The sequence below is a fragment of the Desmodus rotundus genome, chromosome 3, assembly GCF_022682495.2.
Source record: "Desmodus rotundus isolate HL8 chromosome 3, HLdesRot8A.1, whole genome shotgun sequence".
In the NCBI taxonomy this organism is placed as follows: domain Eukaryota; kingdom Metazoa; phylum Chordata; class Mammalia; order Chiroptera; family Phyllostomidae; genus Desmodus; species Desmodus rotundus.
In genome coordinates, this window is record NC_071389.1 from 182,015,217 (window position 1) to 182,041,573 (window position 26,357).

General features: G+C 36.3%; 1 protein-coding gene across 10 annotated transcripts in view; it reads left to right on the forward strand.

Moving 5' to 3' along the window:
• Positions 1-26,357, forward strand: part of VEZT (vezatin, adherens junctions transmembrane protein) — a 67,149-nt gene that overhangs the window by 1,403 nt on the left and 39,389 nt on the right. For 8 of the 10 annotated variants that reach the window (XM_024579036.4, XM_045186805.2, XM_024579031.3 and 5 more), the window contains exon 2: positions 26,209-26,343. In XM_024579036.4, coding sequence (XP_024434804.3) covers positions 26,209-26,343 — 135 coding nt within the window. Of the gene's footprint in view, positions 1-26,208; positions 26,344-26,357 lie in introns of those variants that run through there. The other 2 variants (XM_045186806.2, XM_045186807.2) reach the window with 2 other exon arrangements.

The window sequence follows — 26,357 nt, forward strand, 5'->3', positions numbered from 1 at the left end:
GCCTGAATTTTGGAAGTGAGAGAAGAAATAATGGAATATTGTAATGGCTTGGACAGATACTTCTAAAGTAAAATCAAAGCAACAGTTACAGATTGAATGTGAGAACTAAAGGAGAGATAAAAATCTAGGTTGCTTAGATTTCTAGAAAAAAACTGGGTGGATTTTTTTTTTTTATCCTGTTTCCTTAGATTTCTGAATGTAGTAACAGTAAACGTTCAAGGTACATTTCATTGTAGGAAATAGGCCACAAAATTAAAATCATCCATTATCCTATCATCCAAAGACGGCCATTATTAACATTATAGTATGTGTTCCTACAGACTTTTTTTTCCGTGCAAGTGTATGTTTAAGTGTGTGATGTTTCCTAACACAAAAGATATCATAGATTTTTGTATGTATTTTTTTACTTAAGTTTATCATGAGTCTTTTCTTATTTGTTACTCTTTGAAAACATTATTTATTACATCATGTATATGTATCATAATGTAACCATTTTCCCATTATGGGATGATTATGTTGTTTCAAAATACTCATTATAATCAATACTGTCATAAGTCTGTCTTTGATTGTAACTATGAATTTTTCTTAGATTCATTTCTAGAAGGGAAACTAGTGAGTGAAAAGATGAGTAATTTTTAAAGACTTAATGCAGAAATGTTATATCAACTTAAGTTTCCATTAAGAATAAGCATATTAGTTTCACCAAATCCTCATCAACAGCCTTATTAGTTTCCTTTCATCTTTGCTAATTTGCAAGTGAAAATAGCATTCCATTGTTCTAATTTACATTTTGTGCATTTATTGGAGCCATTTTTATTTCTTTACTTAGACATTTCTTTTTGTATTTAGAACCATTTTTCAGCTGGATGCTAGCTTCTTAAAAATTGATTTGCATGAGTTTTTCATGTTATGTATAGAAAAAATTTTCAGCTTGCTATTTGATTTATTTTCATATGAATGCATTAAATTTTATGGCAGCATAATATTCATAAGAAAAGCCCACAAATCATAAATGTTGATGAATTTTCACATGTGAACACACCCATATAACAAGCACCCAGATCAAGAAACTGAACATCACCAGTATAGTAGAAGCTTTCTCTTGCTGTCAGTCACTTCTTCCCACCCCCTGGATAACCACTATTCAGACTTACAATAACTGAGATTAGTTTTCTCTATTTTTTTAGTGTACACACTGTGAAATTGCATTCGTACATGCCCTTTCTTTGTCTGATTTTTTTTTTCTCTCTGGTTTTGTTTGCTTGTTAGATTCATCTATATTGTTATGTGAGCATTTTTATTTCTTTATAGTAATGTGAAAATATGTCAATTTTTTAAATCCATTCTGTTGATGGTCTTTGGGTAGTTTCCAATTTGAGACTATTGTGAGTAGTGCTATTGTGAACCTTTTAGTGTATGTGTTTTGTTGAACATATTTCTGTTGGGTGTACAAGGTCTGTCCAGAAGGTATCCAGCCATGTAATATAAAATTTAGAGACATTTATTGAAGAAGATATAAGATACAAGAAACATTGTACATAGGACAAATGACACACCTCAGTCCCCTTTAAAAGTAGGCACTTTGGGATCTCACACAGTTCTCCCAATTGCCATCAGCTGCCCTGTTGTATTTTCCTGAATCTCATCAACAGCCTGAAATCTCTTATCTTTCAAAGGTGATTTTAGTTTTGAGAAAAGCCATAAGTTGCAGGGCGCCAAATCTGAGCTACAGGGAGGCTGAATCACCTGGGTGATTTGATGTTTAACAAAAAAAAGTCTGCATTATACGTGATGCGTGAGTTGGCATGTTGTTCTGATGAAACTGCCAATCACCAGTAACCCATAGCTGCAGCCTTCTGACTCATCCAAATAGTTTCCATGGAGGAATGTTCAAGCTTCATGCAAAATTTGATGCAGATTCGTTGCTCTACTTGCTCAGCCATTTTGAATGTGACAGCCACACAGTACACATGCTCACTCAACTGGCGTCTACCACCCCCTTCACTGGCTAGTGCAGTGAAGTCATCAGTGTTCACACATGTGCATTTCAGCCTACACTCCGTGGCTGCCAGGCTACATGATGTCATGCAAACTGTTCTTGTCATATTAACAATGGCTGGACTCTTTTCCAGACAGGCCTCGTGTACTTAGAATTGCAGTTGCTGAGTCACAGGAAATGCATAGTTCACCTTTTGTAGATACTCCCAAACGTTATTGTAATGTAATTGTACCAGTTTATACTGCTGCCAACAGTGTTGGAGAGGTCCAGTTGCTCTACATTTTCACCAACACTCGCTAACATCAGTCCTTCTTTCTATTATTGTGGTGGGTGTGTACAAGGGGAGACAATTTTCCCAGGGAATTGAGTCCTTTTAATTGTTTATGAACCCATTCTATATCCACTTTTGTGAAGCCAATTCAAATGTTTGGGGGTTTTGGGGTTTTGTTTTGCTTTTTTTTTTCATATTTCTCTGTTGGGTTATCTCTTTTTCTCACTGATTTGAAGGAGTTCTTTATATGCTAGATGTAAGTCCTTTGTTGGATATTTGTACCTCAAGATACAGAAAGAGATGGGAAGCTGCCTAACTCATTTAGAAGACAAGCAATAAAAATGTTCTTGGATTTAATGATCATTATTGTATTGTAAAGATGTCAGTTCTCCTCAAATTAATCTGTAGATTCAAGATAAGCCCAATCAGAATCTCAGTAGGTTTTATTTATTTGTTTGTTTATTTTTAAAAATTTTTTATTTTACTTTTCCATTACCATTTAACCCCCTTATACTTCCCTCCCTCCTGCAGTCTTCACACTGTTGTCCATGTCCATGAGTTCTTTCTCCTTTTTGCTCTATCCCTCTACCCCCTAACCTCCCCCCTTTATTTATTTTTAATAGTTTATTTTTTATGGTATTTTTTCCATACCATTTATCCCCAATATACTCTCTTCCGCCTCCACCCACTCCTTACCCCCCATAATTACAACCCTGTTGTCTGTGTCCATGAGTCTTTTTTCTTTTTTGCTGGATCCCTCCACCCCCCAGCCACTTCCCCCAGAGCTGTCAGCCTGCTCTCTATCTATGAGTCTGTCTCTGTTTTACTTGTTAGTTCAGTTTGTTCATTAGATTCCACATACGAGTAAAATCATACGGTATTTGTCTTTCTCTGACTGGCACTGAAATTGACTTCTAAAATTATTCAGAGCTACAACCTTCCAAGAATAGCCAAAGCAATCTTGAAGGAAAATAAAGCTGGTGGGTTTTATGCTATCAGATACCGAGACCTATTATAAAGTTAGAGTAATTAAAATAGTTTGATATTGGCACAAGAATGGTCAAATTGACCAATGGAAAAGAGCATCCAAAAACAAGAGCCATGCATACATAACAAAGGGGACATTGTAGTTCAGTGGGGAATGGATTGTCTGTTCAGTAAATGCCAGGTTAACTGGACATCCATGTGGGAAAAAAACAAGTTGACCTTTATTTGATACTGTACAAAAATCAGTTTGAGATGAATGGGAGATCTAAATGCAAAAGATAAGGATTTTAGAGAAAGTATGTGTCTTTCCACTAGGCAAATATTTTTTTTTAAGCACTAACCACAGAAAAAAGAGGTTTAATTGAGTTATAACAAAGGTAAGAGGTTCTGTTCATTGAAAGACACTATTAAGAGATTCTTGCTGAAAACGGGCCAGGGTAATCAGACATCGCCTGGGCAGCAGGAAGGTAGAAGATGAGGAACTGATACTGAGGTCATTCAGATGTGGAGACTTGCTAAAATGACTTAGCAGGGTTCTTGCTAGTACTAGGTTTTGCAAGGAAGTGCACAGCTGGATTTAGGCGAAGGTTCTGGAGCCTGGATAAAGTTTGGTTAAGTAAATAATCTTTGTCAATATCGAAGGAGAAATTCGCTAGCTTAGAATCCAGGCTTAAATACCATCTCAGTTGGGGGAAGGTGATGTAAGTCTCTTAGGGCAGGGTCCCCAACCTTTTTGGCGACAGGAACTAGTTTCATGGAAGACAATTTTTCCATGGACCGGCGGGGTGCAGGAGTGGGGGGAAGGTTTTGGAATGATTGAAGTGCGTTAAGTGCATTACATTCAATCTTACCTCCTGCTGTGCAGTCCAGTTCCTAACTTTCTGAACTGGTACAGGACCGGGGCTAGAGGTTGGGACCCCTGTCTTAGGGGAAAGTAAATTATTTTTAGGAATGAAAGGGCCCTTGAAAGAATAGATAAGGAGATGTGATAGTTTGTGACAGTTTGTCTGGGTGTGTAGGCCTTTTAGCCTCGCCTCCTGGAATCAAAGAGGTCTTCTGTGGTTGATGAAGCTCCCAGAGAGGGTATTTATGACAACTGAGTTCCTTTTGGAAGATTTATCTTTCTATAGGCAGATAAGGGGAGTTCAGAGAAATACCAACCCCCCCTGCATTCACTGTTTTCAAGTGCCTACAACTGAAAATAATCAATATAGCTAAGTGGCACATTTCGAGGTGGCATATTTCTGCTACCTTTTAGGAATGATCTGTTCCCAGAGGGTATTGCTAAAGTGGTCCTTAAATTACCTAGGCCTTTGCTGGATACAGGGAGATGCTGATCTACTGATTCCATTTTCTTTTATGGTTGTTGCTCAGTTCCGGTTTTCTATTTTGGGGGGATATTTTGATTGTTTTTTGTTTGTTTGTTTATTCTGAAAGGCAGTGTAATATAGTTGTTAAAAGAGTAGACCCTGGAGCTGTACAGCATAGGAAATTCTAGCTCCAGTATTTATTAGTTAGTGTGACTTTGAGAAGTTCACTGAACTTTTGTATGCTTCAGTTTTCTCAATATTAATAGAAATAACAGTGCTAATCTCATAGAGCAGTTGTGAGTATGAAATGACTTAATATATGTGAGACACCTAGATGAGTGCCTGGCACATTGTGAGCATTCAGTAAATGTTAGCTTCTTTTTTTTTTTCAGGAAATTGCTTTTCATCTAAGTTTTCAAAGTTATTGGTATAAAATATTCTTAGTATTTTCTCAGTTTTAGTTTTATAACACTAATTAGATCATGTTACTATGTTTATTTATGCCCTCTCCCTCTATGCTGCGTAGGTTGGCCACAGTATTGACTTACCAGATAGATTTTTTAAAAAACTAGTTACTGGTTTTGTTTGATGAGCTGAATTGAGTGTTTATGGTTTTAAATTTATTTTAATTTTTTACTTTTTAAAAAATTTCTTTTTCTTTCTTTGTGTTTGTTTTTGCTGTATTTTCTCTAGCTTCTTGAGTTAAAGACTGAAGTACTAAAAGTAATTTGTAAGGTTAAATTTTCCTATGAGTACTGCATTAGCTATATCATGAGTTTTAAAAAGTAGTTTGCCTCATGGGTTTGTAATTTCCATTTTGACTCCTTCTTTAGCCCGTGGTTTATTTAATAGACAGGTATGTGGGTAAGGGATCAATGTTATTGTTAGTGATGGTTTTCTCCATGTGCCCCTCCAGACCCATAATTCCATTCTGATCTTCATGGAATGCATCACATGTATTCCCTTGTCCTATGGATACTTTTGGGTTTAGCCAGTAAGAAGGACCTGCAAGTCCAAGGTATATTAGTCTGTTCAGGATGTTATAACAAAAATATCTATATAAAAATATAGACTGGGTGGCTCATAAAGAACAAAAATTCATTTGTCACACTCCTAGAAGCTAGCAAATCTAAGATTAGGATGCCAGCATGGTCGTTCTGGTGAGGACCTGCTGCCTGGTTTATAGATGGCTGTCTTTTCCCTTTGTCCTCATAGGTGAGAGAGCTCTCTTCAATGTCTCTTACAAAGGTATTTGTAAAAGACATTCCATTCTTGAGAGCTCCAACCACATGACCTAATTACCTCTCAAAGGCCCCACCTCCAAATACTACCACACTGGGGATTAGGTTTCAACAAATAAGTTTTGGGAGGACACAAATACTCAGTTTATAGAAAGATGGTAGAAGAGAGAGCACTAGAGAGATGCTCCCTGCAGGACCACCGTTTGGTGGTGATTATGTTCCTGTATGTAAAACCACAACTCTTTTTGGGGCACTCCTTTAGCTGCAGCTTTCTCAGGGCTTCCGTCTTTTCTTTGACCCTTAGGCTGTTGCTACTCCCCGGGTCTTTCACTATTCCTGGTGGGTGCCTTCACACTGCTTACAGCATTGCAGATAAATGGTCATTGGGTTAAACTTTTCAGTTACCCCTTTGAGTGCCATCTATTTCTTCCAAAGTCTTTCTGCAAGATAACTTCCTTGGTTAACAACAATTTTGCTGCCCCTTTTCTGTTTTCTAGGGTTCACTCTTGTCCATTTTCATCAGTGGCCTCTGGTTTTGCTGAGAACTATCCCTTATCTCTTAGTGCTTAAGAGCCTTGTATGAAATGGGTGTTAAAGTATATTCTTGGCAACTGCATACCTTTCACAGTCTAATTCTTGTTGGTGCAGGTTTGTGGACCTAAGAGTTGCTTTAGAGCAGTGGTTTTCAACCAGTGTGCTGCAAGAATTTTTAAAACATGCAATACCTGACTATTTAGTCAGGGGCACTGATCTCTTTTCCCTTAGATTGTCAAATTTAAAAAAATGACAACAGCCAACACAACAATAGTCGTCCTGTGTGAATGAATCAAAATTGTACCAATGTTTTTGTCAGATCAGCAAAATACATATTTTTTGGTGTGCTGCACAAGTTTAGTAATTAGTTTATGGGTGCCATGAGATGAAAAGGGTTTGAAAATCACTGCTTTAGAGGTTGAATAATTGCAGGTTTTTGTAGGATTTTGGTTTCCTTGGCTGTATAGTTTCCTGAAATGTAGTAGGTTTCCAGCCTGTTTGCTTTTAGGCAGTTTCATACACAAGAAACCATAGCTAAAGAACCCATTATACATTAGTTCTTAAATCTGAAGTCTGTAGATTATTCATTGGCTGCTTTGGATCTTTTCTTCCTCTCAATCAACTTAATGGCAACAATAAGAGGCTTCAGTGAAGAGGTACCACCCCTTATCCTATCTTAGCAGCTGGGCTGATATCTTATTTTGGGGAGGGTCTTGTGAATGGCTTGAGGCCACTCCCAATGTCTCCTGCCTTTTGACATTTCCAGCCATGGGAATACCATCCCCCCTCCCCATAACTTCTTTTAGTCAACTTGAACTTCATGTCACAGGCAGAGCTTTTTTTGCAGAGCTGAAAGCATGATCTGTCTTCCAAGACATTACAATACTGTGGCAATAATTTTATCAAAAGTTTTGTCATTTGGCTGTAGTGGGTCATAGATTTTTAGCCTGCAATAATCTGTCATTCTGTTTCCTTGCCATTCATTACTCAAGTACTAAGTCAGTGTGGCATATTTTAGTTTCTGCTAGATACCAATCAGCCCTGCTAGATACCACGTACTGTACCAGTCATAGATCCTAGTGCAGAAAACGAAAACCTCTCTACTATAAACAGGAAATGATTTAACATAGGGAAATAATTAGAATATTGTTGGAAGTTCTAGCGGATCAAGCTCTATCAGAGTTGTTAGGCTCATGAAACCGAGAACACATGATCACTATTATAGCTACAATTCAAGAAACAGGAAGCCATCACCACATCTGCCTCTCAGTAACATACAAAGCTGATACAACGGTACTAGAACTCAGAATGCAGCCACTGTCTTCTACCACAACTACTTCTGCATTGACAGGAAGCTGAAGAAAACATTATGGAATACTGGTTTAGAAATATTTTTGCCTCCAGAGCTTTAATAGCAAAAAGGGTGGGGGGAGGGGCAAGGCAGCAAGAAGTGAACCTCTGCTTTTTTCAACCCACTAAATTACTCACAAGTATACCTAGTTGGAGGATCCCATTGTATGTCTAGAACCCTAGCTGCAATATAATTAGGGAAATGCCACATTTAGCTTTACCATTTCTTTAATACGAGGGGCACACTAGAAGGAAGGAAGGTAAAACAGATTGAACAAATCAGGCCACCATATTCATCATAGGACCTAAGCTCTCCCCCATTAAGAAAATATAACTGGGATAATTTTTTGTACATTTGATATAATACTGTTACTTTAATGATTTTCAGAGTCAGAATGATTTATATCTTAAGACTCAGAGGGTTATATGCCGCATTAAAATTAAAAATTTTAAATCAAGTAAAGTTTTGAAAATATTTCAACCATGTTCTTTTCCTATTTAAAACTATTTTGAACTATCTTGTTTTAATATCAATTTCATGGATTATCACTTAATTCTACTATCTTTTCTTGTAATTTTGGTCCTTTGTATTTTCCTTCCAGAGTTCACTTTTGAGTCCTCCTAGTCTGGGGGGACTAGAGGTACACCGAAGGATGATATATATAGTAGAGGAATTAAGAAAGAGAAGGAAGAGTGAGGTCCAGGTCCAATTCCCAGCCCTTGTCCTTAGAATCTGACAGTCTTCATTTCACCAGGGCTAGTTCCCTGTAAAAACCTTCAAAGTTAACAACATTATCTTGGAGCCTTACTACTCCAAGAGGCTGAAGTGGGAAAGACAGTGTAACCTCAGACTTGGGCCTATTAGGCTGAACAGCAACAGGAAAAAATTTAGAAAATGATCAATACCCTATTTAACATGGGTGTTAAGCAAAATAAATACTGAAATACCAATGTTGTCATTTTACTCTGTTATTATAATCTCTAAAATGTTTGAGAGTAAGAACTCTCTAGTTACCTTAGACCAGTGATTTTCAACCTTTTCCAATTCATCACATAATTACAAAAATCTGCAGTACACCAAAAAAAATAGGTATAATTTTGATTTATTCACACCAGATGGCTATTGTTGCATTGGTTGGTATCATTTTTTTATTTGGCACTCTAAGGGAAAAGAGATCAGTGCCCCTGACTAAATAGTCAGGTATTGCATGTTTTAAAATTTTTTGCCATATACCAGTTGAAAAACACTGCCTTAGATGTTAAAGTTCTGATGTTGCTCTTTCACAGCTTTCAGATTTTTTCATTATAAATTAATGCAGAAACGTTGAGTCCTCTATCCTGTCTTGAATCCTGCTACTCCTGAAGGGAAGAGTACCTGAAAATAAGAACTTTTTATCTGAAGGACCTCTTTGCATTATTAGTAGTGTATCTAAACTGTTTGCTTGTAACTTCGTTGTAGAGGCAGCCTTGTCCTCAACTGACCTTTTACTCTCAAATCTCTGTCCTTGGTAATCATATTTTCTAGAGTTGAGCTCTTTGGTGTTTGTTGAAATCCATTCTCTTTTTCTTTGGTCATGACTGGGAAAGCTAATTTTTTTCCCCTCTTGAATTGATCTCTTTCCCTCCTTCATTCTTCATATTTCTCAGTAAATTATGAAATGTTAACCCTTTGTTGGCAATGTGTTCAAGTTTAGCTCCACACCCCCTATCCTTAATCAGTCAAATAAATGGGAGATGGCTCTCACACAATCCCCCACATTAAAAGTTGTTTTGCTAAAAAATCCTCTCCAGAGATTCTTCTTTCTTTATATATATGTATATAAAATTTTTATATTTACAGTTAGCTAGATGGACTCAGTTTAGATGATCCCAATTTGTTGACAACATCCAAAGCATCATAGTCAGGAGCCAAAAGACATTTGCCTTCCTCTCTCTATCAGGCCTGATCAGAGTGTTGACCTTGGCCATATTAACATCTTAGACTTAGAGCTTCTTCACAACCTGTTTGATCTGGTGCTTGTTGGCTTTGACATCTACAATGAACACAAGTTCTTTGCCTTCAAATCTTCCACTTTGGCTTTGGGAACAACAGGGGCTTCCTCCTTTGTTTTTGGTGCCATCTTCATCCTTTCTTTGTGACACTAACTTTAGTTGAGTTCTGATAATCCACTACCATCGGACCAGCCTCTTTGTAGGATTTTTAAAAAATATATTTTACTGATTATGCTACTATAGTTGTCCCATTTTTTTCTCCCCTTTATCCCCCTCTGACCTGTACCCCCCTTCTCTCCAGCATTCCCTCTACCCCTTATATGTCCATGGGTAGTACATATAGGTTGTTTAGCTTTTCCATTTCGTATACAATTCTTAACCTCCCCCTGTCTGTTTTATACCTACCAAATATGCTCCTTATTCCCTGCACCTGTTCTGCCATTTTCCCTTCTCCTCCCCGCTGATAACCCTCCTTGTGATCTTCATTTCTGTGAATCTGTTCCTGTTCTAGTTGTTTGCTTAGTTTGTTTTTGTTTTGGCTTTTTTTATGTTCAGTTGTTGATAGTTGTAAGTTTGTTGTCACTTTACTGTTCATATTTTTGATCTTCCTTTTCTTAGATAAGTCCCTTTAACATTTTATATAATAAGGGTTTGGTGATGATGAACTCCTTTAACTTGACCTTATCTGGGAAGCTCTTTATCTGCCCTTCCATTCTAAATGATAGCTTTGCTGGGTAGAGTAATCTAGGATATAGGTCCTTTCCTGTCATGACTTTGAATACTTCTTTCCAGCCCCTTCTTGCCTGTAAGGTTTCTTTTGAGAAATCAGCTGATTGTGTTATAGGAACTCCTTAGTAGGTAACTGTCTTCTTTTCTCTTGCTGCTTTTAAGATTCTCTCATTATCTTTCATCTTGGGTAATGTAATTATGATGTATCTTGGTGTGCTCCTCTTTGGGTCCAACTTCTTTGGGACTCTGAGCTTCCTGGACTTGTATGTCTTTCCTTTGCCAGATTGGAGAAGTTTTCCTTCGTTATTTGTTCAAATAAGTTTTCAACTTCTTGCTCTTGTTCTTCTCCTTCTGGCACCCCTATGATTCGGATATTGGAACCTTTTTAAAGTTGTCCTGGAGGTTCCTAAGCCTCTCCTCATTTTTTTTTTTGAATTGTTGTTTCTTCATTCTTTTCCAGTTGAATGTTTATTTCTTCTGTTCCAAATCACTGATTTGAGTTCGAGTTTCCTTCCCTTCACTGTTGGTTCCCTGTATATTTTCCTTTATTTCACTTTGCATAGCCTCCACTTCTTCTATTTTGCGGCCATACTCAATCATTTCTGTGAGCATCCTGATTACCAGTGTTCTGCATCTGATAGGTTGGCTGTCTTGTCATTGCTTAGTTTTTTTTTCAGGAGTTTTGATCTATTCTTTCATTTAGTTCATATTTCTTTGTTTCAGCATACCTGTTACATTGTAAGGTGCGGAGCCTTATGTATTTGCCAGGGCAGGGCAACCCACATCACTGTGTTGTGGCGCTGTTTGCAGGGGAGGGATTAGAGAGGGAACAATGTATTCTCCAAGTTTCAGTATAGATTTTAACATTTTATCTGGTATATTATTAGTGATATTAGTTTCATTTTTTAAAAGCCTTGTGGAAAAGAGACTAGAGTAGTAGTCAAGAATGACATTAATTAGCAGTGACATCTTGAATGAATCATTTTATTTCTTTAAAGCTAGCTTCTCATTTCTTATATGAAGGAGTTATACCAGATCATCATTTAATATGAAATTATTTCCAAATTTGTTAATTTGAGTGAGAGTAGGTCCTTAGAGGCTCCCATTAATTAGGAATTACAGGGAGAAATTCTGCTCATTTCCATTGTGTTTTTAGATCAGAAACCCTGACTCAATTTTAGTTTTCCTGATTCTGTACCAGGGGTTTGTTCCCTGAGTTTCCAGAAGCAAATCATGCTTTAAGGATTTAGGAGAATAGGCCCAAACTCAATGTACTCCACATTGGCACAGTGATAGACTGTGTACCGACTTCATTGCCTCTTGATCTTTAGGTTATTGCTTATATAGCTATTGAGACTTGTTATTCCCACTACAGCAGATCAAAATGCCTAGTAATTTTTATTTGAAGTAATAAATTTGTGGACATCCTTTATTTTTAAATCCATATTGTCATTATTTTAGCTGACCGAATCTGGCATAACCTATATCTTAATGTTGGTATTTTGCTGGTTAATCCATAACCATTAACGCCATATGTGTCTTATTGTAATTCTCACCCGGGATATGTTTTTTTTTTTAAATTGATTTTAGAGAGAGAGAGCAAAGGACAGACAGACAGAGAAAGAGAGAGGCATCACTGTGAGAGGGAAACGATGATTGGTTGCTTCTTTTAAGCACCTCAACCAGGGATGGAACCCACAATGTCTTGGTGCATGGATGATGCTCCAACCAACTGGGCCACCGGGCCAGGGCAATCCCATATGTCTATAACTTCTTTATTAAAGTGGATTTTCACCCTGGCTGGTAAGACTCAGGGAATTGAGTGCCAGCCTGCGGACTGAAAGGTTGCCATTCGATTCCCAGGCAGGGCACATGCCAGGGTTGTGGGTCAGGTCCCCAGTTGGGGGTGTGCAAGAGGCAACCGATCAATGTATCTCTCACACATACATGTTTCTCTCCCTGTCTTTCTCCCTCCCTTCCCCTCTGTCTAAAAATAAATAAGTAAAATAAATAAATAAATAAAAATAAAGTGGATTTTCTACTTAAGTATACATCTATCTTGCCCTGTCCTTTTTGTTTTACTTACAGATTCTCCCTTCTGATGAAAAGAATAAATCATTTTGAGAGAAAGATCTCCCCATTACCTCTTAACATAATCACAAATTCTGTTTCCACATTATTAGTAGTACTAGTATTATTGATAAATGAAAATGAAAATAAGGTTGGATGTGATCTAATTATATCCCAGCCTCTTTTTAATGTTTATTACATGCTCTTCTCACACCAAAAATTTTGACAATGTGTCTGACCTGGCTTTATATTTTTTCCTAAAGCACTTAAAAATGATAGTTTTAATTCCTCACCTTTCTTTTTGCTCTGCATTCAATAAGTGCCCCGATATGTGCCAATTGATTAAACAAATATTGGTAGGGAGATCTCAATCTACCATTGCTATCTTCCCTTCCTTTAGTTAAGACCAAGTTACTGCTGTTCTTTATTTTTAGTTAGTTCAGTGTATAATCTGTGTAAGTCAGCTTTCTCCCTTTGGAATCTCTTCATCTTTCTTTTGATGAGGTTTTGTTTAGGACTGTATTATTGTACTTAAGTATGCTTGTTCTATTATATAGAAAAGATTTTAAATTACTCTTTTTAAAACTTTTTGTTGTTTATAACATTCCATGTAATATTAATTGGATGAGGTGCATTTCTGTTGGAAAGTATCAGAAACCTGCGGTCAGGAAAATTCATAAATTATATGTCATACCTGCTGCTGACTTTAAAAAAAAGTTTTAAGTAGCACAAATATTAAGCAATATCCTTTTAAAGGCATTTTAAAACCCCACTCTCCCTATTGCTTCTTCTGTAGTTACCAAGTAATACTGAGTGGCACTGAAGAAATTGTGTTCAGGTTTTTCCAAAGAGCTGCTTCTGATAGGAAAATGCTTAGTAATGATGAAGACACGCCCTCCAGCTCAGTGGCCATTTTGTAGTGGAGTCTGGAGAAGCAAGTGGGAACCATCGAAGAAAGAAGTGTGCGGATCAAAAGAACAGGGGCGAGAGGCAGTAAATTTGTCATCTAGTCAATTGGAGAAATTAGAATTATGCTGTCTGTGAGTAGCTTAATTAATTGGACTAATTTTTATGGACCCTTTTAACCTACTTAATCTTTTTGAATTCTGTGATTAGATTTGCTTTGCTGATATTGAAGAACAGTTAAAGTAATGCTTGGATTTGGAGCTTTGGAAATAATAATTTGGAATTTATTTAGAAATTATGTTGAAATGTATAAACTTCAAAAAGTCCTATTAGTTTACAATATCTTGAATGTTGCAAAGTACTATTCTATGGTATTTAAGGTTTAAGGTGGGGAGGGTAGAAGACAATAAATAAGTGGTTATTTTCAAATTATACTTTCTGATTGTATACTGATTAAAGGTAAGTGAAAAGCACATAGAAACAGCATATTGGAATAGTAATGGGAAAATTTATTTTCCTTTGTAGGGTTTTGTTAATTATGACAATTTTAGCTCCTTATATACCAAAAACTTCTCTCCCTTAAAAATGGAGAAAGTAGCTACCTTCAATAGTTTGGCAATGACAGTCCTCCTTATCAGCTTATTTTGTGGTGTTCTATAATCAGCCTGGAAAGAAATAAGGAAATTATAGCAATTTACAACAGAGGTTCATCCTTTTCAATCATTTTTTTAAAAATGCCGCTCTATATGTGATAATTACATTTTGACCTATAGCCTTAAGCTATAGTCAAAGATAAAGCATTTAAAAAATATTTTTAGTAGCTAATAAATAATTGTTTCCAGGCAAATATTCCCCATCAAATCTAATTACAAGTTAATTACAGATATATTTTTCCTTTGTTTTGAATTTTAAAAAAATTTTAGAGTTTCTGCTGGAATGGTAGAAACTTTAATAATATAAAACTCTCAGTATACTACATTTTTCCTGAAGGAATTAAAAATTTATACAAATAGAAGTCAATGTGAATAATTTGATAAATTCTGTTAACAGAATAGAAATCAAAGGCATGTAAATTAGCACAGATTTGTATAGATGTGAGAGCTTCATTAACAAAATTATTCTGCATTACACAATTTCAGGTTTCTGTGCCAATGCTTCTTGCCTTATGCTGCCTTCTGTTAGTAGCTATCTGTAGTTCCCTAATGTTTTTTGTGTTTAATGCAGGCTTTCAGAGATCAAATATTATCTGGTTACTGATAGTAGTTAGCATACTGTATGACTTTGATAGGGTACTGATATTTAAATCAAGGAACTATGAATTAGTTTTGATATAGAAAAGTATACAGGATCATTCGAATTCATTTGCTAAACTAACAATTCATCACCTTTTTTTTAAAAATTTACTTGAGAGAGATCAGTTGGTTGTTCTACTTACTTATGCATTCATTGGTTGATTCTTGTTTGTGCCCTGACTCCTGACCAGGATGGAACCCACAACCTTGGCATATTAGGATGATGCTCTTACCAACTGAACTACCCAGCCAGGGCTCAACACCTTTTTTTCAGGCCTTATGCTGGGCATCTTTTTCCACATATATAACACATGAATATATTCTCATTGTGAAAAAGTCAAATACAGGAAGAGCATCAGCCTTCCCTTTATCTCCCTTCTCTTCCCCAGTTCCACTTTTCTCCTCAGAAGTAACCACTGTATTCAGTTTTCTTCCAGATCATTTTCAGTGTAATTATATTTATATATACATATTTGCAAATATATATGTCTAATATACTTAGAAATGTTGTACAATTGACCCTTGAAAATGTAAATGGGTTATTAAATTATTATAGTAGTAGTATTTTCATTTGTACATTTAGCATACTTTTATAGTTATAGTCATAGATTAGATGCCTAGCAGAATTGCTAGGTCAATGGATACATACATTTATGTTTTTATAGATATACTTCCACTAATAGTATATGAAGTATCTGTTTCCTTATACCCTTGACAACATTAAATATGATCAGACTTCTTAATTATTGCCAACTACCAGATAAAAAGTATCTTTAATTTGCTTGTTCTCAGTTAAGGGTAAAGTCTAACATGTTTTTATTTGTATTTATCATTTGTATGGTTATTTTCTTTGAACTGCCTGTTTATGTCCTTTGCCCATTTTGCAGTTTTAAAAATATTTTTCTTATTGGTTTATATGGGGTTATTGTAAATTAAAGAAATCAGTTTTATCATATGTTGGCTATACTCTCTCTTCAATGTCATAAGAGTTATTTTTAAAACCCTATGAGATGGGGACAGTGGGAAGAGGGGATTATAGGAACTACTATAAAGGACACATGGACAAAATCAAGGGGGAGGGTGGAGGTGAGGGAGGGAGGTGGGTTCAGCTGGGGTGGGGTGGAGGGATGGGGAGAAAAGGCATACAACTGTAATTGAATAACAATAAAAATTAAAAAAAAACAAAACCCTATGAGCTGGATAAGAACATAGTACTATTGTTTATATAGTCCCAAGATTCTTTGCAGCCAATTTCTAGGCTTGTGTAATCTGAGGCAAATAGATATGGATTATAGCTCATCTGAGGAAATAAATGATTGGGATTAAATATAGATATTATTAGAATACATGGGTTGACGTAAATTTTCTAATTTAATCTGTTAAATAATTTTAAAATTAAAGTCCAGCTTCTGGTTTTAAAAAATATACAGATTATACAAAATGCCATATTAGACCAAGCTGATTTTTTTTTTTACTCTAAATTATTTGCAATGTAACAGAATAAATAAGACTTGGCTCTTGCTCAGCTGCCTAGGTTCAAATCCTGCTTCTATTATTTATGTACGTGAACTGGGACAAATTACTTGGTCTCTCTATGCCTTTGTTTCCTCTTAAATGAGTTCTGGCTTGTAAGTTTATTGCAAAGATGAGATGTGTTAGTCTGTATAAAAATGCTTAGAGCAGTGCCTGGCACGGTGTAGGTACTCAGTAAATATTTGGTGCTGCTGTTGTTTGGGGAGGACTTGGTGAGGAGCGAGGCAACCAAAGAGACAAGAACCTACACGGATCATCCTCAGTGAGAAAAAGCACACCTGGGTAGTATCAAACAGAATTAACAGCCTCTCCTGACATCTTCAACCCAGAGGTAAACACTGCTGCAACCTAAGAAATGGGCAGAGGCGGGGGACAGGTCATGGGCCATTTCCAGATGTCCACTACTTATGAACCCCATATAGCCTGGGGGAAATTGCAGCCCTGGAATACTTGCTTTATTTCATTTGTGTGATCTTGTACGTGTTGATACCTGCTATGGCTCTGTCACCCTTGGTATCTAGATTTCTAAATTGATCTATCGCCTTTTGATTGTTTTTCTTCTTTGCATTTTATACCTGAAGTTTTCCTCTGGTTTCTGCCTGAATTCTTCCTAACTACTACTTCGTTAACCCTGGGGCTTAGGCTAATAAATACAGAACTCTCTTAAGGATGAGGCAGCAGAAAAATCATGGTGCCTGTCGATCATAAGAATACCAGTTCAATGAAGGTTTGAAGCAGTTGCCACTCTTCAGAATATATTCACAGAAAAAAAAGTTCAGATTGGTGTTTCTAGATTCAAGGTACTATAGTTCTATGAAACTGAAAGCCACCTTTGAAAAGGGAGTGATCCGAGATGAGGACAGCCTGATGCTGCCCCATGTGCCCTCCCTTCTCCTCCCCTCCCCTGTGGCTGGCCCACCCGCTTCTTGGTATCTAGAGTATACTCTTCTAGAAGTATCTTGGTATGCTCTTCTTCAGTATAATAACCTGTATTTTAAAACAGTGAGATGAACTTGAGAGAGAAGATTGGTTGTCCCTTCTGGACTGCCTTTTTCCTCAGAGAGGCGATTTTGTGTTTTGGTTAAGGGTGTAGGCTTTGGACTCAGACCAGCGACATTCACATTCTGCTGGGTAACCTTGGACAAGTTATTTAACCTCCATAGGCCCCAGTTTATTTCTAAAATAGGAGTAATAGTACTTGGTACTCCTTAGAAGTTCAGTAATAGCCCTCTTCAGAAGTTTCTGAGAGTAAATTGGGTATTATAAAGCATGCTTAATGTAATGCCTAGCATATAAGCAGCTCAACAAATGTTAACTATTTTTACAGCCCACAGGCTATAAAATGTTAACTTATAATTTGCCAGCTTTTGCACTACTCTTTTCCAAAATATTGATCTCTTCAGGCCCTCTTGTCCTCTCTCACGATGTATCATCTCTAGCTGAATTCATCTACTCCATGCTTCCATACCTACACGCTACCATATGGGTTTGCCCCCATAGCTCTTTTCTAACAACTCAAATCTATGCATTCAAACTTGGCCACTCTCCTGGTCTCCAGATACTTTAGGTCCAATTCATTCACATTTGAGTATTTCGCAGGCACCTCTAACTCACCGCCTTCCTTTTAAATCTGCTGCTCTGCCATTATATTCCAGTTAAGAACACCACCTAAGTGTTCAACCAGAAATCTAGGAGTCATCTTGGCCCATCCATTGCCAACCACTTTTAATCATAAATGGATATTGAACTGGCGGGGGGGGGGGGGTTGCGGAGAGAGGGGGATTCACAAACTAAGGAATGTTTATTACTTTTGGGGGGAGGGAGAAAGTATCAGGTAGGATAAAGAAAGTTATTTTGCATTTTATATCTTCTTGTACTGTTTAAATTTTTAACTTAAAAATAACAATAGTGAAAATAAAAAAACTGTGAAGTTGAGCAGTCAAATTTAGTTTCCTTTTATACGTAGAAAAAAGTTAACTTGTTCTTGAATATTTCCAGAGAAAAGTTATTAGCAGAAACATACTATAACTCTAGTACCTGACATATAGTAGGTGCTCGATAAATATTTGATTAGTGATACAGGAACAAATGAGGATTGCCATTTAAGTTTCCCTTTTTCTAGCCAAATGATTTTTTCAGTGGAATGCTGTTCGCACTGAGTCATTGACATCTAGAAGACGGAGCGGATACTTTGTGAGAAACCAGAATCAGAATTTGGCCAGGAGTTATTACAGACTACACAAATTGCTTTTCTGAAAGGGTATACAGCTCTGAGAGTAGCTTTTCCCCTGGGAAAGAGAAGGAGAGAGTCCAGAGGGTGCATCAGGGTTAGGGTGAAAGGAGTGTCTAGAGCTCTGATGGCTGTGTTACTTAGCCTGTGTAGGTGTTTAGTTGTGGGCCTACGGCATTGACACAAGTGTGCCCATAGCCAAAGGAAACCGCTCAGTAAGATGCCATTTGTGGAAGAGCTAGCGCTGTTTAGATATTTGGCTTTGCTGGTTTCTTTTCTTATGTTGAGGCCCCAGCAGAAATCTTTTAATGACATTGTATTATTAGAAAACTGCAGTTCAGTAAGATAAACATGAAGTTCATCTAGACTAATCTCCAAATATGACCAAGTGCTGTAATTATTTTGGTTTTTTATAGTGTCAGTGGCTGGTTAACATTTTAATGTATTAACTTTGATGCAGTTATTTTGAAGTTAATTCATTTCACTTTTAGCCTGTTGAGTTCTTAGATTGTATCATGAAAAAAATAATTATTTTTCATTTTGGTTGGGTTTTTTGGCTTTTTTTTTTTTTTTTTTGCTTTTTGCATCTATCATTTTCCTAAAATAAGAAATAAATAATGAAGACAGTTCCTGAACTACTTACTTTTTGTGAACTTTTTCAGTCTGATTCCTCATACTGTAAGACGGTTTCCGAACCTCTGCACTACAGACGGTTTGAGCTGGAGAGCGCTGTGGGGCTTGTCCTGCGCATGTAGGATGTTCACTAACGTCTGCAGCCTCTGCCTACTAGATGCCAGTAACTCTGCTCCCCTCCTCAGGTGTAACCACCAGAACTGTCTTCAGACGTTGCCGAGTGTCTGAGTTCAGGGATAAGGACAAAAAATCTTTGATTGAGAACTGCTGCTCTGTAGGATCGCACTGGTTTTTTGTTGATTTTTCTTTCTGAACTGGCCTGCTTAATGGTATTTTGAAAACATGGCTCCAGGGGAGGGGGTTTGGTGGAGGTGGAAGAGGATATGGGGGGATAAATAGTAATGGAAAAAATGCAGGATAAATAAAAGATAAAAAACAAAACAGATACTGTGATACCGACCTGGGGATGAGGGGGAGGGCATGGCTCCAAAAATCACATAAATTGAGAATTATTTAATTTCACAAACTTCACATTAGTACATGGAAGGTCAATATGAATGACTGACATTGACAGGTAATAGCCATTTATTTGTACTTCCACTAAGCCTACTAACTTGCCATCTTATTACTTTTACATTTTTTGTCCTCAGTCAGAGTATTGAGTGGCAGGGGCATTGTTGCAGGAAGTTTGCAAATCCAAATATTTGCCCAGAGTTATCTGAATATTTTTTTATAAATACATAAAACATCATGTGCACATGTTACAGTAACTGATGCCTATGTGATTCACTCACAAAATCATTTAAAGATGTTACTAAATTAGCATTTGCTTTTTGCCATATTCTCTTCAGCAGATACTCAAAGTACCACTACCATTATATGGACGTTTTTAAAGACGTGAGTGTTCTAAAGTTTAATAAGCTTATCTTTTTCCCAGGTTAAAGTAACAAGTTTAATTTTCTAAATTTTATGTTTTTCTGCCATATTATTTTCTTATATCTCTTATACCAGACTAAGAAAACCTAATGTCTGATTTTTTAAAACTTTATAATAGACTTTTAAAATTATACATAAAAAGAGAGAATAATACAGTGAAAGCTCCAGGTGCCCTCACCCAGCTTTAGAAACTTACAATTTTGCCCAATGGTTTATCTATTCCTCTTTCACCCTCACCTCTTTTCTTGGAGCATTTTAAAGCAAATCCCAGACATTACCTAATTTCACCTGTAAATACTTCAGTATACATTTCTAACAGTTAAATACTCTTTCTTGAAAAACACACCACTACCTAATAAAATGAATAGTAATTCCCTAATATCATCTGAGACCTAGGCTATGTTTGGATTTCCTCAAGTATCTCAAAAAATTTCTTCTTAATAATTGTTCAAACCAGCATCCAAACAACATCCATATGTCACATTTGAGCGATATGTCCCTTTAGTCTTTAACAGTTTTCTCTGCCTTCTCCAACTTTATTATATCATCTATTTGTTGAATAAACTGGGTAATTTGATCTTTAGAATTTCCATATTCTGAATTTGGCTGATTGCGTAGAATGATATGGCATTTGATTTAGCACAGAATTCTGTATTTTAACATACCAGGTTTTTTTATCTTGTCTTTCAGAGAACATCATGAGTGTTTTACCACCCAAAGAAGTTTATTCAGAACCCCATAGCATTCTAATGTTTACTTAACAAAGCTTAGACCAAAGGAGGATTTTCCTGAAACATAGTGGCCTACCTGGAAAGTATTCGATCACTCAGTACCAACAGTACTTCGTTGGTACTGTTGAAAGCCGGTGTACCATACATAGTCTTACTGGAAGAATCATAGAATGAAACTTTTTAGCAAGGACCTCACCTGTTTTGTTTTCTCCCCTGTGCCTAGATACTGCCTGGCACAAAGAAGATTCAGTGATTGTTTGTTATTGAATGGGCCACCCAATTCTTCCACGTTTGGCCTATTCTTCCCTCCCTGAGCTAGAACCTGACAGGTTACAACTTGTTCTATCTGTAAGAGTTTAAAGCAGTTTAGAAGACAGAGCCTAATCATAAAAGCATTTACCCATCACTTCCATTTCTATACCAGTTAATCTTCCTTCTTAAATGCAAACCAGCAATAAAGGTATTGGCACTTCCGAAGGATGTACCGTAAATCATGCAGAAAATAAACAGTGCATTGGAGTGGTTCAGACTTCATGTATTCATTAGTGTGGGGTCTGTTATCTTCAATGGGGGCAAGAAGGACAGGTAGTCTAGGATTTAAATGAGTCATTTTCTTGAAATGCTTGTTCAGCAAAAGTGTTGGGGTTTTCTTTCTGTTTTTGTTTATTTTCCTTACAAAAAATGTTTCCACTATCAGAACAATCTTAGCACGACCAAAATCTCTGGGCTATCATTCACTTAGCAAAATTCTTTCTGGTCCTATGATGTGTGTTTTCTGTCAGCTGAAATTTACAGGAATCATTAACCACAAGATTTCCTGAGGAGAAGCTCCCACATGCTGTGTCTAAGGTTATTCATTCATATTTCTTTTGGCAGCAGTAACATTGTCTCATACTACAAAATTATACTTTGAGTTCAGTGCTGATAATTTCTCTTCAAGAAAACAACTTAACTGAAACATTTGTGGTTCTATTTTGCTTGAACCAAGGGAAAAACTATAATACAGAAAATTACCTATCACCACCTATTCCCCCTTACCTTCCACAAAAAAAAGTCCCTTTCTAAAGCTGCCATCAACCTATAGTAATGCTCACTATATGAAACAGAAATTTCCGCATATTAGTTTATATGCCTAATAGCCGAAAACCTTCAAATATAGTGATTAGGCTGTTGCAATAGGGAGCCTCACCTTGCTCTAAAATAAAAATAAAAATAAATTATTTTATATTGGGTGATCAGGTTTTAATAATAAAATATTATCTGCCTTTTTCACTCTTATTCTCCTGTGCATGTACAGAGTATGAAAAGCTCATCAATATGGTTTCATATTTCACATTAAAATTAGCCTTTTCAAAACTCAAAACTATTGTTTTGTTATGGCTATTCTTTGATAATACAATTATCAGAAAAGACTTAAAATACTAACTTTCAAACTATCTGTTCAAGGCTTGATTTTCTTCTAAGACAATAAATTGCAACAGATTGAACGCAGAAGCAAATATAAGAATCCAGCTATCTCCTATTAAGCCAGATAGTAAAGAGATTTACAAAAATGTAAAACAACCCACTCTTCTCAATTCTTTTTTTTTTTAATTTTGGGAAAAAAGTACTTTTCATTAAAATTATTTACATTAATATAGGCATTCACAAAAGTAGGTTTACAGTTTTGAGTACACAAAATAGTTTTTTCTTGTATTATGATTTATTGATCATTGTACTATTTTCCACATGAACAACTGTAAACCTGCTTTTCCCCACCCTGTATCTGGGTTTATTGTTACTGTAAATAAATAACTTTTAAATTTTTTGTTGAGTTTTTAATATGATAGATATCGATGGCCACATGAACAAAAGGTCTTTGGGGCTCTCGGTAGTTTATAAGGACCATAAAGAGGCCTGGAGACCAAAAACTAAAAACCACTGGCCATAATGTGGTTTTCTGAGATCTGTCAAGTAATATACAGGTTATTTAGTAGTTTCAGGGGAAAAGTGATAGTACTTTTATTCCCCAAATGTATTTTTAAAATAATATAAAATAATAATTTTACTAAAAAACCCTTTGTATTCTTAAAAGTTGCTCATGTGCTACAAGGCCTATCTTGGTCAGTTCATCTTGGCCAATGTTCAGTTTATAAACCAAGGGTTGTTTGTTTTTCCTTTGTGTTGTCATTGGTTAAATTCTAAATTTTCTTTGGCTCAAAAGCATAAAAGTAGAAATAAAGCAGTGAAATGCTACAACTCAGAATACCATCATGAATATAATGAATAGAGCTTTAGTGTCCATACAGTCCAAGTTTATGTTAGAAAACGATAGTATTCGCATTGAAGACAAAGAGGCAAATGTGCTAGTGTGAAATACGAGGATGACTGGAATCGCGTTTTACTGGACCTGCAGTACCTCCATCCCTAGTCTCCAAAGGTTGTCTACTCTGAGATTTTGTCAAATGGTCACATTAAAGCCATGAAACAGAGCACAGGGATGGTCCGTGCAAGCCAGAATTTGCCGGAGCTGTGAAACAGTGCTTTCTAGAATGAAAGTGATGAACTCTGTCACTAAAGGTGAGGGAGGAACCAGAACTACGAAGGCATCGTTAGCAGTCGTCGAGCACAAATGGATGCGTCATGCCTTTGACAAGCAGCTTGTGAAACCAGCCAAAAGTTTAAAAGTTCTACATTTGGAAAAACAGCAGAATAAACTACTGGTAGAATTACTGTATGAAATGACATGATTGAACATTATCACTATCATACAGGATAAACAGTTATGCTGTTTTTGTGAAATATGCAATAGCAGACGTTCCAGAATGTGGTGATTCACACTGAGTGCGTGTGCTTGGTTGATGTGCAAAACATACAGCATGGGGCAAAAGTAGGTTTACAGTTGTGAGTATGAGAAACACAAGTATATTCTTGTATTATTATTTATTAATTATTGTACTATTTGTATTACAACTGTAACCTAATTTGCCCACCCCTGTATATGGAAAACAAAGGATTCATTGTTTCTCTTATGTTTAGTCACCCACCCACACACACACACAAAAAAAAAAATCTATGTTACAGATACTCCATTTGGTTATTGTGTGAGCTGTGACATGAACTGGAAAAGGAAGGGACATTGGGGCCAGTGCTGATACAGCATTACAATTTGAATAGAAGGAAATTTGGTCACATTGCCACTCCCCAAGCCTCTTCCCAGAGAGGAGTTCGCACTCAACAGTGTGCCTCTTCAGTTCAACTGAGTCTTTAATTAGAACCAGAGTCAGACTAAGACGGTTGGGTCAGATTTGTCCCCTCTTCTGTGCCTGTGTTTATATGACCGGTGAACAAGGACTGGTTTTTTCGTTTTTAAGTACATAGGTAAAATTTCAAAAGAATGATATTTTGTGATACATTAAAATGATAAGTTAAATACTTTCATAAATAAAGTTTTATTGGAACATAACCACACTCACTGGTTTATGATCATCTGTGGCTGCTTTCACACTGTAGCAGCAGAGTTGAGACACAGACCATATGGCCTGCAAAGCCTAGAATATTTACTATCTGGCCTGTCATAAAAAAGTGTAACCACTTTGATCCGTCTTATTTATTGTTCTTCCCCACGGGAGCTCATCTGAAGAAAATATTCTACTGCCTTAAAAACAAGTTTGTCTTTTTAAAAGTATGTAAACTTTTCAAAAGGTCAGCCCAAATGAACTAACATTCTTGTTCTTTTGCCACTCTGATTCACAGTTCAGTGTGAAAGTACAGATTGAGTAACTCAAGGCAATATTTGAAGATCCATTACAGGTGATACAAAGATTAACCATTTGTGCCACCAGAGATTTTAAATCTGATAGAGGTATCCTCCATATATTATAATTTTTTGCATATTTTTCTCAAAAGAGAGATTGAGAATAGTTAAAAAGGAAGGCATTTGACTCCTCTTCTTCTTGTCTCAAATTGAAAATCAGCAAAATCCTGCCAGTCCAGCAAATTCTTGCTCTTCCTCATGTTTCCAAACTCAAGGATATATTTCCTAAAAGTGTTGGTGTAGTTTAGGTATCGTTCCTCTGTTTCCATTCCTGTAATTTTTCTTTGCACTCAACTGTAAGTAAGCTGCTTTGGTGTCTTCCTCTGTAGACACAAGAAGGACTCCGTAATTTTAGCTAGTATGGTGTATTTCCGAGTGTCGGCTTTGGGGTTAGATCCATCCTGATGTCTTTAGCTGAGTGAATCTGTTTCCTCAACTATGAAATGGAATAACAATAGTAATGATGATGATGATGATACCTTTTATAGTTTGTTTTGAACCTTAACCGAGATGATGCATGTAAAATGCGTAGTTAATGCTTAGTTTAAGCTTAGTTAAGTAGTACTATGGCAGCTGTGTTGCTCTTTGTTTTGGTGGTGGTGGTTCTTTAAATATTAAATATTAGGTTGAGTGGAATCAGGTTTATTTTTAAGCATGTCGCCAACATTGTACTTTAGAGAAGGCTAAAAGTTAAAATTACATCTTGCAATTTATCCAAAAAGAGTTGTCTCATAGATTTTCATCCAACAGCAATGGTGATATTTCTGTTCGGTGGGATTGGGGTGATTTTTTTTTTCATTTTTTCCAAAACCTGCTCTCTTTTCACATAGCTTATATAAAGTATAAATTGAGTTCTTACTCTGTGTCCGGGACTGGTCTACTTGCTTTATATTTATGAACTAGGTATTATTATTATCCCTATCTTTAGTTGAAATAGCTGAAGCATGAAAGGGTTATAAATTTTCAGTTACCCAGCTAGTAAGAGGCAGAGCTGGAATTTCAACCTGTAGTCTGGCTCCAGAGTTTGTCTTTAACCACTGTGTTCTAATGCTTTTATTAGACACACTGACTCTCATTTGCCATGTGCTTATACATAAGCTTAGCTTAGGTAACTTTCTTGGAGTATTTTTCTTACAGTGCTGGGTACTATATGTGTTATCTATAATACAGTAGTGCATAGTTGTGCTTTACTGAATCAATGAATATGATGTTATGGTAAAATTATTTTTAATACAGTATAATCATTGCCTAATTCTTCTTGGCTTCAATTAATAACTGTTTTTCACTGTAGGTCCTCTTAGGAGCTATATATAGCCAGGATTGGCTGTTTTGAAGAAATCTAATACTACAAAAATTTGGGCAAAGTAATTTCTTAACAAATCTATTTATATTCCTAAATAATTTTTTCTTGGTGTTACTCAGAAATATCGGTATGTTTTATTTATTTGAGTATTCTCCTTTTTGGGGTCCCTCTGTTAAACTATTAGTTGATATTTTAGCATTGTGATATAATTCAGTTCTTTATAGATTAAGCCTTAAAGAGTTTGGGCATAATTATGAAATTTGTAAAGAGTTCAGTCACGATTGTGAAGTTTGGTATTGAGTTTGGCCTCTAAAACTTGAAATAGTAATGATGTTAAAATTTGTTTTATTTTACGTCTCTTTCAGAATTCTCCACTTTATCAGTACTTACAGGATCTGGGACACACGGACTTTGAAATATGTTCTTCTCTGTCAGCAAAACCAGAAAAATGCTCAGTGACAGAGGGACAACAAAAGCCGCCTCTAAGAGCTCTGCCAAAAGTAAGAGAGCATGT